At 38.0% G+C, this 15,197-nt stretch overlaps 2 protein-coding genes across 2 annotated transcripts; one reads left to right on the forward strand and one right to left on the reverse strand.

Moving 5' to 3' along the window:
- Positions 1 to 134: 134 nt before the first annotated feature.
- On the forward strand, positions 135 to 10,958 carry Rpt1 (26S proteasome regulatory subunit Rpt1). Its single transcript, XM_081995909.1, has 7 exons — positions 135 to 360; positions 414 to 451; positions 579 to 725; positions 778 to 944; positions 1,005 to 1,173; positions 9,703 to 10,235; positions 10,683 to 10,958. Exons 1-7 carry the CDS (start codon positions 282 to 284, stop codon positions 10,858 to 10,860), a joined length of 1,311 nt encoding a protein of 436 aa, XP_081852035.1. The 5' UTR covers positions 135 to 281; the 3' UTR covers positions 10,861 to 10,958.
- Positions 10,959 to 11,051: 93 nt separating this feature from the next.
- Positions 11,052 to 15,126, reverse strand: LOC145740348 (mitochondrial 2-oxoglutarate/malate carrier protein-like). Its single transcript, XM_081995886.1, has 5 exons — positions 14,914 to 15,126; positions 14,543 to 14,853; positions 12,066 to 12,182; positions 11,793 to 12,003; positions 11,052 to 11,742 (listed from the first exon to the last, which is right to left on the reverse strand). Exons 1-5 carry the CDS (start codon positions 14,976 to 14,978, stop codon positions 11,517 to 11,519), a joined length of 930 nt encoding a protein of 309 aa, XP_081852012.1. The 5' UTR covers positions 14,979 to 15,126; the 3' UTR covers positions 11,052 to 11,516.
- Between the last annotated feature and the right edge of the window lie 71 nt (positions 15,127 to 15,197).

Here is a 15,197-nt window from a genome sequence, read left to right on the forward strand (position 1 = left end):
AAAATTCGTAATTTGATAAAATGTAAAATTACGTCATTATGACCTCACATTTACCCTGCTTGTTGCATAGAGTGCTAAAACGAATACGACCAATTAGTAAAACGTCAACGTCACTGACAAATAAATTTTCTGACAGTGAGTGTGACATTTAAAGAAAAATTTTGCTTGTAATCCTCAAATCCTCCAATTCAAAGCAAAACAACCTAAACTCCTCCAACAAAGGTTTTTTCTAACAAAAAGCAAATTTTAGGACTGTAATTTTCAAAAAAAAATAGTCTAAAATGCCGGACCATTTAGGAGATGATATGCGAAAGATAAAAGCGGAGCCTGAGCAGGAAGAAAAGGAATTAAATGTAAAGTATACTGAATTTTTTACTTATTTTTTATTAAACAATATTTAACTCAATTTGCAGCTCTCGACGAAGGTGATATTGCCCTACTTAAAACCTATGTAAGTACCAAGTAGACATTAGTTTTAAAGTTGTTATAGTTCACAATAAAATCATAGTCATTTGCATGGTGCAAGTTATACCTCAAATATTAATATATTATAAAGGTAGTTCATTTGAAAATTTCAGGGACAAGGACAATACACAAAGACTATCAAAACTGTGGAGGAAGACATCCAGACAATCATAAAGAGAGTAAATGAACTTACTGGAATCAAAGAGTCTGACACTGGGCTGGCCCCACCAGCTTTATGGGATTTGGCTGCTGATAAACAAGTATAACATTCTATTAAACTTATGTACATTGCTAAAATTTCCATATTTCAAGACTTTACAAAATGAGCAGCCACTCCAAGTAGCTAGATGCACTAAAATCATCAATGCAGACAGTGATGATCCTAAATACATCATAAATGTGAAACAGTTTGCCAAGTTTGTGGTTGATCTAGCAGATTCTGTAGCTCCTACCGATATTGAGGAAGGCATGAGAGTTGGGTCAGTTTACTTTGTTCTGATCCACTAAAATTAGTATTTATATAAATGCATTGTTTACAGTGTGGATCGGAACAAGTACCAAATCCATATACCTTTGCCCCCCAAGATTGACCCTACAGTTACCATGATGCAGGTGGAGGAGAAACCTGATGTCACTTACAGTGATGTAGGAGGATGTAAGGAACAAATTGAGAAACTTCGGGAAGTTGTTGAAACTCCTCTGTTACATGTAAGTTAAGTGTGATTTTTTAAAATCAGAATGTATGGTCAGAATTTAGTTTGAGCTGTATTTATTATTAAATAAATTAGTTGTTTGGTATATTGATGGTAATTTTACATTTGCATAAATCACAGCACTATTCATAGTTTGTGATTGGAAAAGAAAAAGCAGCAAGCTTAAAGCTACTTTTTTTTGACCAATCACAAACTACCCCCTGTGCTGAGATTTGCTGCACATGTAAACTTAGCATATGCAACGGTCAAAGTAACTTTTTAAGGAACTGTCAAATTTAGGCAAGTTCAGTACAATCTGTATTATTAAATAACATGGTTGTAACATATTTTTCTATACAAGGTGGAAAAAGGTTTTGAAAGGCTTGAAATTGATATGTTCTATCACCCTTTACTATCAAAATAACAGAATAAAAAGATTGTTAAATTGCACACTGTTTAGTTCAGATTTCAGTTTAGTTTGTTTTAACCAGTAAAAAAGGTTTTGGGAAGATGAAATCATAATATTGAATCACTCTGTAACTGTAAAAATAATGGACCACAAACCTTTTACTGTATAACTTTACATAGTGGTTGAAGGAAGACCTTGAGGATTACACATTTATATACAAGGTAACCCAATATTCAGTGCATTAACTTTGAGACCATTTTATGTCTAAAAACAAAGACAAAAGTTCATATAAACAGGGTGTTCAAAAAAAAGGAGATATTACAGTTGGCAAGCTTGAAACCTGCAGTATGCCAACTTTTAGTATAGTTTTAAGGTATTTTTGTAAACAAAGATTAAAGATTTTTTTTATTTAATAGCCTGAATACGCAAGTCAATCACAGAGACAAAAAATACAAGATTTCTTTATTGCAAGCAGAAATCCAATGAAAATGTGTTTAAACCTCAGTAGAGCACTGAAAAACAGTTTGAGGTAGTAAGAAGTTGTGCCCTAGAAAAAGTATCACCCTATAGTATAACCATGTTGCCAGGTCTGTAAATATAGAGCATAATTATCTAAAAGTTGAAACACTGTATTAAAACTCACTCCTGTCAAATTCAGAATTACTTTTAGTTTCATTTGTCTTTGTTATTAAATAAGTCATTCATTTGACTTTTTTCCTTTTGTAATGAAAACTAGTTTTGGAAAGTTACAAATTGGTTTCTTAAATCACACTGTAACTCTCAAAATGAAATTTTGAATTATTTAATGGAAATTGTATGATCCAGACATCAGATCAGTCCAAGGGGTAGGAGTATTAAACAAATCAATATAACGACATTTTTCACTTTTATTAAATTATGCAGGTTGATTTGTTGAATTTACTTAGTTCAATTTCAAAATAGATTTGAAGAACTTGAAATTGATACATTGGATCATCCTGTATCTTTCAAAATAACCGTTTTATACTCTCAAAGCCTTAATTGTCAAATTTCTTTTCCACTTTTTGTCAGGATACTTTAATTAAGAAATTTATTTTTTCCGTACGTAAAATTAAATCAAACATAATTTGCCCAAAATCACAATTTCGGTGCCGCCATAACTGGACTTCCTTTTAAAAAGAAAGCTCCATTCCAAGAACGTTACGTCACACCTCCGAGACTGTCGCGTAATTTAAGAAAGATGAAAATTCTACTACACAATTGACATTTTGACTGTAGAAGTTTACACAAAAAGATATAATTCATCATTGCAACGTTGTGATACTTTGTGCTTCTAAGGTGAATATCACATGTTATGCGGAGTCCACATTAAACGGACAAAACCAAAACAAAACTTTTATGCAACAAAACATTTGTGAAACAAAGTCCACATCACAGACCATTTATTAAAAACAAAACAGCAACAAACATTCCATGTTTCAGTTTTGTCTTTGCAGTCCACACTGTAGCATGTTTCGTTACCGTTTTCGTACTGAATATTATTATATTTTGTTAAATTTGAAGAAGAAAAGAAGACGTTTTTGGGTGAGACCCACTTTGCGCAGAGGAACGAGTCACGGAGTCGAACATTTGATTAGAGATATCCGTGAAGACGACATTGGTTTAGCAGGCGAGATACCTTCTAGTTTTACCAATTATTTACGAATGTCTAGGGAAGATTTTGAAAGTTTGTTACAATTAGTTGGACCAGCGATACAGAAGAAAAATACTGTTACGATTTTCCCGTGGGTTCACACAAAGTCAATTTAACTGAACAATTAATAAATTTATTAACACGTTAAAACACTCCGTACAATAATTAACACAGCTACTAAAAACACTACTACAATTCCACAATTACTTCGCTATTTAAACTTAACCGCGTTCCCAAATTCACTACTCCCGCGGTTTACACCGCGTCTTTTATATTCGCAAACCACGTTCTAGAATGACCGCGAAACGCTTCGCGATTTACGTCGAATATTAACGATTGTTCCAGGTCCGGCGCTTCCTAACTGTGGCCTACTTTAATACGCGCCCGGCCAGATATTACGGCGCATCGGTTTCATCCCGAAGCGAGCGCTTGTTAAGAACTATCGAGCATAGTAGGTCCAGACCGTAACACTGCCCCCCTCTTAAAGCTGATCGTCCCGATCCGCTTCATCTAATCCGTGGTATTTCTTTAGTCTGTCCAGATGGACAATTTTCATCTTGGCTTTGGGGCTGCGTTGGACTCTGTACACGACATCGTTTAACCTTTTTACCACATTGTAAGGTCCCTCCCAAACAGGTGTTAATTTTGGTGATTTGCCTTTCTTCCTCTGAGGGTTAAACAACCAAACTTTGTCATCCTTCTGGAACCCTCCCGAATTGGCCCTCAGATCATAACGAGCTTTCATCTTGTCGCTAGTTAGATTCAGACTTTCCCTGACCAGATCATGGACGTTCAGTAATCTGTCTTGCAACTCGTCAACGTAGTTCTCAATGTTTGTGCTTTGGCCTGTTGGAGATCCGAACACCACATCACATGGAAGTCGCAGTTCTCGACCAAACAGAACTTTAGATGGTGACTGTCCCGTTGAGTTGTGGACTGCTGCTCTATAAGCCATCAAGAAGAGCGGAATATGCTGGTCCCAATCTTTCTGATGCTGATCAACAACCTTTGAGAGATGTTGCTCTATGGTCTTATTAAATCTCTCGACCATGCCATCCGACTGAGGATGAAGCGGCGTTGTTCGGGTCTTCCTAATGCCTAGCAGGTCACAGAGCCTCTGAAAGAGCTTGGACTCAAAGTTTCGTCCCTGATCAGAGTGTAACTCCAACGGCACACCAAATCTACTGAAGACATTTTCGACGAGAATATCAGCGACTGTGCTGGCTTCTTGATTTGGAATCGCAAACACCTCAGGCCATTTGCTAAAGTAATCCATGGCAACAAGAATGTACTTGTTGCCTCTGTTGGTCTCAGGAAAAGGCCCAGCAACGTCTATGGCTAAACGTTCGAACGGCAATCCTACGTTGTACTGCTTCATAGGTCCCCGGGATCTCGTCTGTGGTCCGTGGCTAGCTGCACAAATGGAACATTGTCGACACCATGATTTCACGTCTTGGCAGTAGTTCACCCAGTAAAAGCGTTGCCGGATTTTGTCCAAAGTCTTATTTACTCCCAAATGAGCACCAGTCTTTCCATTGTGCATTTCCTCCAGTACGTGGTCGACCCTTCCTCTGGGAACTACCAGCTGCTTCCTTATCTCTTTTCCATCGGCACTCTCCCAAGCTCTTTTTAGCAAGCCGCCTTCAACCACAAGCGAGTCCCACTGAGCCCAAAGTGCTTTGAACGTCAGGCCTTTGCTAGAGATGTCTTGCCATGTTGGTCTTGGCTCGCTTTGTTCCTTTCTCAACAACAATGGGCCTATGTCGCTGTCTTCTAGTTGATCCTTCCTGATCTCATCGGGACTCCATTCATCATCGGTCTTCAGCTGAACCATTCTGATGGACACAACTCCCTCACGTTGTTCCGCTTTCTGGCAATGTTTGCATTCTTCGGCGCAAGGTCTTCTTGATAGAGCATCTGCGTTATTATGCAGCTTTCCGGGTCGATGCTTGATGTTGAAATTATACTGCTGGAGTTTTTCAAGCCATCTTGCTACTTGTCCTTCCGGTTGTTTCATTCCGAGGAGCCACTTGAGTGCCGCATGGTCAGTCCTTATCAAAAATTCCTGTCCGTACAAGTACTTGTGAAAGTGATCGACTGATTTTACTATTGCCAGTAGCTCTTTTCTCGTTACACAGTAGTTCCGTTCTGCTTTGGTAAGTTTCCTACTGAAGTATTCTATGACATGTTCTTCTCCGTTTTGGACTTGAGACAATACAGCTCCAATACCAGAATTACTGGCATCTGTGTCTAAAATGAACTTTCCTTTTGGTTGTGGATAACTGAGGATGGGACTGGAGCAAAGTGAGGCCTTTAATCTTCTGAACGCCTGATCACATTGGGTATTCCAACAGTAGGGTGTTTTGTCCTCAGTAAGTTGATGTAGCGGAGCTGCGATGTTGGCAAATCCTTCCACAAACCGTCTGTAGTAGGTGGCAAGTCCTAGAAAGCATCTGAGTTCGTGTTTATCCTTTGGTACTGGCCATTCTCTAATTGCTTGGATCTTCTTGTCGTCCGTCTGGATTCCGTCGACCGTCACCACATGCCCAAGGAATTCGACTTGCTTTTGGAAGAACCAACACTTTTTGGCGTTCAATCGAAGATGGGCACCACCTATTCTAGCAAATACTTCTTGCAAGTTGTCCAGATGTTCTTCAAAAGTTTTTCCCATCATCATGATATCGTCCAGATAAACCAAGCAAGTCTTCCAGTTAAGGCCACGAAGCACAATTTCCATTAGTCTTTCAAACGTAGCAGGAGCATTACAAAGTCCGAAGGGCATCACATTGAATTGGTACAGCCCATTTCCAGCAGAAAAAGCAGTCTTCTCCTTATCTTGCTCCTCAATGCCAACTTGCCAGTACCCACTCTTCAAATCTAAAGTAGAAAACCAACAGGATCCTGCCAAAGTCGTCAGTGTGTCGTCGATACGGGGAAGTGGATAGCTGTCCTTTTTGGTCACGTCATTCAGTTTTCGGTAATCTACACAAAATCTGCTTGATCCATCTTTCTTAGTGACCAGAACAACAGGTGATGACCAAGGGCTGCAGGATTCTTCTATAACTCCGTCGTCAAGCATCCTGTCCACTAATTCCTGCACTTCCTGTTGTTTGGCTATTGGTAGTCTCCTAGGTGGTTGTCGAATCGGTTGTGCATTGCCGGTGTTAATTCGGTGTTTTACAATGGTAGTTTTTCCCATATTGTTCGGTGTTCCAAATATGCTACCATGGTCCAAAATCAGTTTCCGAGCCTTCTTCAGTTGTGGTGTTGACAGATGTTTCCAGGTCTTTTCAAGTTCATTTAAGAGCTTGTTTTCCCCCAACTGCTGCTCCTGTTCTGGTAACCCATCGCAATTGGTTATTTTGACTACAGGCTCGAATACCGCAATAATTTCGCCTTTGTTGATTTTGACGTCGTCTGGAAAAATGTTTGCAACTCTTATTGGGACTTCACTTCCTCCATTTACAAGTGATTTCCCAATGAGGCATCTTCCTGGTCGGTCCGGGTTTCGTACAAGTCCAACACAGCTCCCAGAATTCTGCTCCAATTGTCCAATAATTATTTGCTCGGAATTGCCGCTTATTTTTACTGTCTGAGATGCCAAAACATTAATGGGTGACTCACAGCGGTGACTGGTTGACAGGATGAACTCTTCACTTCCAAACCTTAGGATATTTTGCTCGGGATCAAAAGAAAATCCATGTTGACGAATCAGGTCCATTCCCAGAATAAATTCATCTTCAATATCCGCTACTAACACAGTGTGGTAAAACGTAATCCTTCCAAGGCAAATCTTGACTGTTATTTCTCCTAAAACTTTAGCCGATTCTCCAGTCACAGTGCGCAGGAGAATACTTCTTCGTAAAGGCTTAACTTGACTTTTATCCACAAGGTTTGACCGGATCAAAGATACTGCCGCACCGGTATCCAAAGTAAAAGTAACGTTCATCGCATCCACCTTTCCATCTACGTTCAGGCTTCCCATTGATCTACCCAGGCTTTTGATGGAGATAATTCTGGGGGCTTTGTTTTCGCTAGTCAACATTCGCCCCGTAATGTTGACTAGTGGGAGTTTTCCTGGTCCCTTCTGGATGGTTGTACGTCCCTCGTTGGAGAGCGGGACGGTATCCTTACTCGACAATCTCGTTTCATGTGTCCCGTACGTCCGCATCGATAACACTCCACTCTCGTGATCGGGCGTGATCGTTCTAACTGTGTGGAAAGACCATTTCCTAATGCTGCCACTTGTTGCACTAATTGGCCGAACATTGATTTAATTTCATTCATTGGTGTAGCAGCATGATCGGCTGGCGGTTCTCTCTCCTCTTGAATAGTCACGGCCCTGATCCTTGGCTTTAAGTCATTGCACGCAGCTTCAACTTCCAGCGCTCGAACTAGTAATTCGCTGCTGTTGCTTCCTTTGAACATCTTCAGCATTTTCTTTACTTCCAGATCTCGAATCCCATCTACAAAACTCTGTGCCACAAGTTCTTCTTGGATTTCATCCGGGACGGCTGGGTAAGCCAGATGCACAAGGCGACGAATTTCGGCCTCAAACTCTTGTAAATTTTCACCAGTTTTCTGCAGTCTTGCCTTTAATTGTGTTTGGTACACTCCTTTCCTATGCTGACCCCCATAACGTCGTTCTAATGCAGCTACTAATGCGTCATAGTTGCTTTGTTGGGCGATAGGCAGAGTCTGTAACAGCTCCAATGCAGGTCCTCGTAATGCCACCACCAGTGCTACAGCCTTTTCCTCGTTACTCCATCTATTTGCATTTGCAGCGGCCTCAAATTGGAGTTGGTACGTTGCCCATGAAGTTTGACCGTCGTATGTGGGAGGCTTGATCTTGTTGAGCCCGTTTCCGGTGATCACTGTAGAGCTGGCTCCTCTGCTGTCAATTTTCTGCTCTAAGTCGCGTAGCTTTATCTCAACATCATTCTGAATTTTATTAATGTCCTCCCGAACATCAATCTGAATTTTACTAATGTCGTCCCGAACATCATTAATGTCTTCCCGAACATCCTTTAATTTTTCCTCAACATCACACTCCATCTTTTTAAGACTATGGGTTACATACTCTTGGATTTCTGTTTTGGTCCCCGCTAGACCGTTCAATATTTCTACGTTACGTTTTTCTTGCATTTCTATATCTTGTTGTCTCATTCTTTCTTTTTCTTCTTTGTCTTGTTGTCGAATTCTTTCTTGTTCTTCCTTTTCTTGTTGTCGAATCCTTTCTTGTTCTTCCTTTTCTTGTTGTCGAATCCTTTCTTGTTCTTCCTTCTCTTGTTGTCGAATCCTTTCTTGTTCTTGTCGAATCCTTTCTTGTTCTTCCTTGTCTTGTTGTCGAATCCTTTCTTGTTCTTGTCGAATCCTTTCTTGTTCTTCCTTGTCTTGTTGTCGAATCCTTTCTTGTTCTTGTCGAATCCTTTCTTGTTCTTCTTTGTCTTGCTGTCGAATCTCTTTGTTTTCCAAGCATTGCCATAATAGCTGCAAGTTGGGCCTCCATGTTTGCACTTTGACGTCTTGTTATTGGCATAAAATAAATTTAACACACCACTGTTCCGAAAATCTCTAGTCCGGTTCTGAACACAAGTCTCTAACCCGAAGTTTAGTTCCAATTCACGTCGCACTAAAGTCTGATCGCACTTCTGACACCAATTGTTACGATTTTCCCGTGGGTTCACACAAAGTCAATTTAACTGAACAATTAATAAATTTATTAACACGTTAAAACACTCCGTACAATAATTAACACAGCTACTAAAAACACTACTACAATTCCACAATTACTTCGCTATTTAAACTTAACCGCGTTCCCAAATTCACTACTCCCGCGGTTTACACCGCGTCTTTTATATTCGCAAACCACGTTCTAGAATGACCGCGAAACGCTTCGCGATTTACGTCGAATATTAACGATTGTTCCAGGTCCGGCGCTTCCTAACTGTGGCCTACTTTAATACGCGCCCGGCCAGATATTACGGCGCATCGGTTTCATCCCGAAGCGAGCGCTTGTTAAGAACTATCGAGCATAGTAGGTCCAGACCGTAACAATACGAATTTTAGAAATTCTATTTCTTTAACAGTACCACACGCAAACGATATTGGAAGTTTTGTTTCTCGGTCCGCACTGAATCGACACAGTTTCCCATAAAGCAAACAAAACAGAAACCCTTTGATGTTTACGGACAAACGACGGGACACAAAATTGTTGGGGAATAAGGCGACAAAGCAGAGGCGCGAAAAAAAGTTGCTAAAATGTTCCAACTTTGTTGCAGAATTGTTGAAAAACATAAAGTTTCTGTTTTGTTTCTCCTTTGTCGGTTTAATGTGGACCCGGCATTAGATTTTCATTCTTCAAAGATTATACAAATTTTCTTATGATTTGTACTTAGAACTAACTAACATTCAGTGGATTTGGCGTTCATTTACTTAATCCTGCATTTTGTTACACATTTTAGCCCGAAAAATTTGTTAAACTTGGAATCGAACCCCCTAAAGGAGTTTTACTGTTTGGCCCACCTGGAACAGGAAAAACCTTATGCGCTCGAGCTGTCGCTAATCGAACTGACGCCTGTTTTATCCGAGTGATCGGTTCGGAACTGGTGCAGAAATATGTAGGAGAAGGTGCTAGAATGGTTCGGGAACTTTTTGAAATGGCCCGCTCCAAAAAAGCTTGTCTGATCTTCTTTGATGAAATCGACGCTATTGGAGGCGCTAGATTCGATGACGGCGCCGGCGGCGACAATGAGGTCCAGCGGACCATGTTGGAGCTGATCAACCAGCTGGATGGTTTCGATCCGAGAGGGAATATTAAAGTTTTGATGGCGACCAACAGGCCAGACACTCTAGATCCTGCTTTAATGCGTCCAGGAAGGTTGGACAGGAAAGTCGAGTTTGGATTACCTGATCTGGAGGGGCGTTCACACATTTTTAAGATTCACGCTAGGTCTATGAGTGTGGAAAGGGATATTCGATTTGAATTATTGGCCAGGTAAACATGTATAATCTGTTTATTATAACTTTAATTGCTCGTCATCTATTGATGGCCGAAGGTAATTTTCTCCATGCAGAATTTATGAAAAAGTAAATTAGCAAACTTCTTTCGAATTTCGAACAAATCGAGTTAAATTAAATCTGGCACATGTGACGTCAAAATAACAGTTTAAGTCGTTAAATTTGACAGTTATGACTGTTTCCACTTTGCAGTGTGGCTTATAGGTAACAGTTGTTATAACTTGAAGCTCATTCAGCAGTGACATGAAACGATCAAATGCAAAACATTTGCGCCTTGTATTTTGAAGTGTAAATACAAGGTGCAACTAGTAAATAACAGATGTAAATGTCAACTTTGGGACGCTAGTTTTTGTTTTTCCACACCTGTTTGACAGCTTGTTTAAAATTACAAACAAGCGCATCTTTATTCTTTATTTGTTTTTAGATTGTGTCCTAATTCGACTGGTGCTGAAATTCGTTCAGTTTGTACTGAAGCTGGCATGTTTGCAATCAGAGCCAGGAGGAAGGTGGCCACAGAAAAGGACTTTTTAGAGGCGGTCAATAAAGTCATTAAGTCGTATGCTAAGTTCTCCGCTACGCCTAGATACATGACCTATAATTAATTTGCTTTGTTATGTGTGTGCATTATTTAATGTAGCGGTAATTACGATTTCTTTTAACTTTTTTTTCAAGAAAATTAATAAAATTGATACTTAATTTAGTGCTTTCTTTAGTTAACATTTGTGGTTATTTACGATGCCCAGCTATAGACTCATTTAGCGTTGCGGGAAATGGTTTGATTAAAACTCAAGTAAACAGCAAAAATATAGTGGGTATATATTAATATCATAACAAAAAATACAGGAATTAAATTTGGGTATCTAAAATAATGACCATCACAGTAAAGAAAAATTATAAATACACGCCTAGATATGGACAATCATCAAGAAGCTTTGTCCATCAGAATACATTTTTAAAAATTTAACCAATAGAAAGTAAAAATGACAATGTTGTATATGCAATTATATTCATAGACAAAGTGTCGTTCCCCGAGTATTTATCAGTTAATAGCAAGTTCAAACTGTTCTAATAACTTGATTGAGCTATATTTAAAAAAGCACTAGTTAAAAATAACTTTGTTTTTCTAATGAAAGAATGTCTTATCTAAAAATGTTTTCAATTACACTTGTCACATCCTTGAAGCTAAAAATCTACTTTCTCAGCATTTTTGCTAGCCATAAAACAAATACAGGACAAAAGCTTTTTGTTTTGGCGCGTATTATAAACTGGCCTTGCTTTCTTGTTTTAATACATATTTGTTATAGGCACCATTCATTTGTTCCAAGAAAATAAATGTTAGCACAGTGTGAGGCCCTAAACGGAAGTAGTAGGGGAAGAAGCCCTTCCACAGGGCAAACACTCCCTCGTTTTTGAGGATTTTTCCTAGAACGTCTAGTGGTCCTTTGAATTCCGGTTTACCGTCGATGGTTTTCATATTTTGTATCCTTCAATCAGATGTAAGGTTTTTGTTTTTTATAGAAAATAAATGACTTACCTAGTTTTCGCAATATCAACAGGCATACTGGCTGCAGTAGTCACTAAGCCCGATATCATCGAAGCTAGAAAATGTAAGAATATTCCCTCATGGAAATAGCCAGTATTTGCTAAATACTGTTTAGCTTGTGAGTAACTGGCTAATTGGGCCGCATTTACGACCATTGCCCTACCCATAGTGGGCACCGCACCCCTCCATAAAGTCACAATACCTTTGAAGAACCAATTATTAACGTTATGAACCCGTTGATGCAACAAGACAATGTGACTGTACCTTCTTCCCTGTATATTCTAAAAAGTGCATCAAAAACGTTTTTGTAGTTTCTCTGTTCGTTTAGTGGCAGTCTACCATCTGCTGTCATACGAATTAGAGCTACCTCAGCTGGAGTACCTGTGAATGTTTGACAATTGGTGACCAAAACTCAAATATGGTTTTTACTGTACCATTTTCTTAAAAATATATCTTTGACAATGTTTACTAACTAACTCTGCCTTGTTATATTAATAGTCGCGTCTCTTTAGTGAATCACGCCCCAAATTGTTAGTTGTAACTCCCTGGAGTTTAAGATGTTAAATTTGACAGTTATGATACTTCATAGCATGGCTTATAGTCAGGTCACTTATAAAACTCATTCAACAGAGAGATGAAACTATCACATACAAAGAGGTACGCTTTGCTTAGTCTCCTGCGGGAAAGTACCACTTTCCGCACTTGTTAGGTAAATAATTATTTCTTGCATTTCTAAATTGACAACTGATATGACAACACATCTTTCTCCTAAGATATACAGGGTGTCCGGAATTGCAAAAACCGTATTTCGATATCTTGTCAGTTTGCGTCGCTAGAGAGCGTTTTTCGAATTTCGCCTATTTTGAAAACTCTTCACAACTTTTTTGTTTATTAAAATATGAAACTGAAACAAAAACATTTTTAAGGCACTTTTTCAACGCGATTCCAGTGGCGGGCTTAGTATTTTGCTGCTTCCTTCCGTTTTCTCAATAATTGACATAACTTTCAATTTTAAATGGAACTCATAATCGAATATAACTTATTACTTTTTAAGTATTTTTACCTCGATTTTCACACACATTAAAGTAACTAACGACTAGAGAACTAATTTTTAAATTAATGGTAGAAAATAATTAAAAATAAAGTAAAGAAAAGAAAATTGAAACTTTGACTTCAAAGTTAAAAATACAGTAATTTTCAGCATTCAAGTGTTGTCATAGAAAAAAGAAATAAATAAACGTCACTTTTGACAGCTAATGTCAAAACCTGAGTCAAAGCCAACCTGAATAAAAACAGAAAAGTGTAATATCTCAGTTATTCTTAAGATTAACTATAGACATACTTGCATTGTAGTAAACGGCATAAAATGGAAATTTTATTAAAGTTATAGCCAATTAAATTAAATGTCATTTCCATTTAAAATAATAAAGATAGGTAGGTACATTTTTGAGAAAACGGAATATATTAGCAAAAAACCAAGCACGCCACTGGAATCACATCAAAAAAGTGTCTTAAGAATGTTTTTGTTTCAGTTTCATATTTTAATAAACAAAAAAGTTGTGAAGAGTTTTCAAAATGGGCGAAATTTGAAAAACGCCCTCTAGCGCCGCAAACTGACAAGATTGCTCGAAATACTAGCTTTTTCCTATCTATCCAGGAAATAGGGTTTTCCTGTCAAAACACCCTGTATTTTTACCCTCCTTCTCTTTCACATTTATTTGATCATTTGTTTTCCTCCTCCAGGAACCACTCAACTACTAATCTGAAGAGGTTTTTTAATAATTAAATTTTAAAAATAACTGAGAGATAATCACTAATCAGAACTGAGAGTTTTTATCTTTTTGTTCAATTGTTGTACTCATTACAAAGTATTTAACTGTAATCATTGTAAAACTGGTTACAGCATGTACACTACAATCATGTTATATTTATGTGAACACTTGTGCAGGTAAATACCAGTTTCAGCATTTAACATACACACTGAGTACATTCAATTGGGATTAGTAGGCTACATGAAAGAGATTAATCCAATAATTCCTTGTTTGCTCTGGCTTGTCTGATAGCAAAATTACACAGTGAGCAGCAAATGTACTGCATATAATAATTGGACCCATCGATTTTTGTTTTTAGTTGCCCATTTTGGAAAACAATTTTTCATTTATACAGGTTGACCCAAAAAAAAGTTACGATATCAAGGCCAACTGTTTTAAATAGTAACCCCTTTTTTTGTAATTTTTTTTAGTTCTCTATAAAATTCTAATCATTTTTTATGTAACATATCCTATAGTTATCTTGAATGGTTTTCCAGAAAATGGGGTGTAATGGTGAATGGAAATTACTATTTTACACAATTCTTAGAATGGAAAAGAAGGGTTTTCTACACGATTTCCAGAGGCCATTTTATCGAAAACCATTGAAAATAAGTGTAAGGGTATGCTACATAAAAAATTATTAGAATTTTGTAGACAACTCAACAAAATTACAAAAAAGAGAGGTTTTAGGTTTTTATTTAAAAAAGTTGGCTTTGGTATCTTAACTTTTTTCGGGTCACCCTGTAGAAATAAAAATTGGTTCCTAAAATTCCTAACTAAAAATTTTTCAAAAAATAAACACCTGATTTTTAAAAAATTATTTGCAGTACATTTGGGGCTCACTGTATAATATTAACTATTTTTCTTTTTAGGTTACAAGGCTAATGAAATTGACACAACAAATTTGATAGAAAAGAAAACTTGACTCACCTACAAATGCCCCGCATACTCCTGCAGCCATGCCCAAAGCAGCTTTGGTAACAAAGTTAGGGGCGACACCATCCTTGGAAAATGTTTCAAACAACCAAGTGTATATACCCAATCTTGTTGTAGTGTATGTGGCTTGTCGCATCAAACCAGCCGAAAGTCCAGTATACAATGTGAACAAACCTTCATTTCTAACAATTGATTTAAGCAAATGAAAACTAGTCTTGTGCTCTTTAGCGCCTCCACCTTGTCCACTGAGTTGCATTCGATTTTTTAGCAGATCCAGTGGTTGTACAAAACATGTTGCTAACATACTGAAATTCAAAAACACATCACAGAAAAGCTCTTTTCTTATGGAATTTTTCTGTAACTACCCAGCACTGCCTCCAAACGCAAATTTTACATAGTTGGGGACCCTTTTTACTTCTTTCTCGCCCATTTTTTCCTACTGAAACTTCTGGGCGGTAACGTTATTTAACTCCGAAGGTTAACTAGCTGCTGCTTATCGCCTAAAGGTGAGGAAAGGTCATTTTATGTTTTGATACAATTCAAACGCAAAACCGAGCGCAAACGAAAGCAAAATTGAAAACAACCATAACCTAAAAATCCAAAAATATTTTGATTGGATGGATGATTGGCACAATCAAATAAAAAAAAT

Source organism: Ips typographus, linkage group LG1 (genome assembly GCF_016097725.1).
Source record: "Ips typographus isolate SLU linkage group LG1, UJ_Ityp_2.0, whole genome shotgun sequence".
Lineage (NCBI taxonomy): Eukaryota > Metazoa > Arthropoda > Insecta > Coleoptera > Curculionidae > Ips > Ips typographus.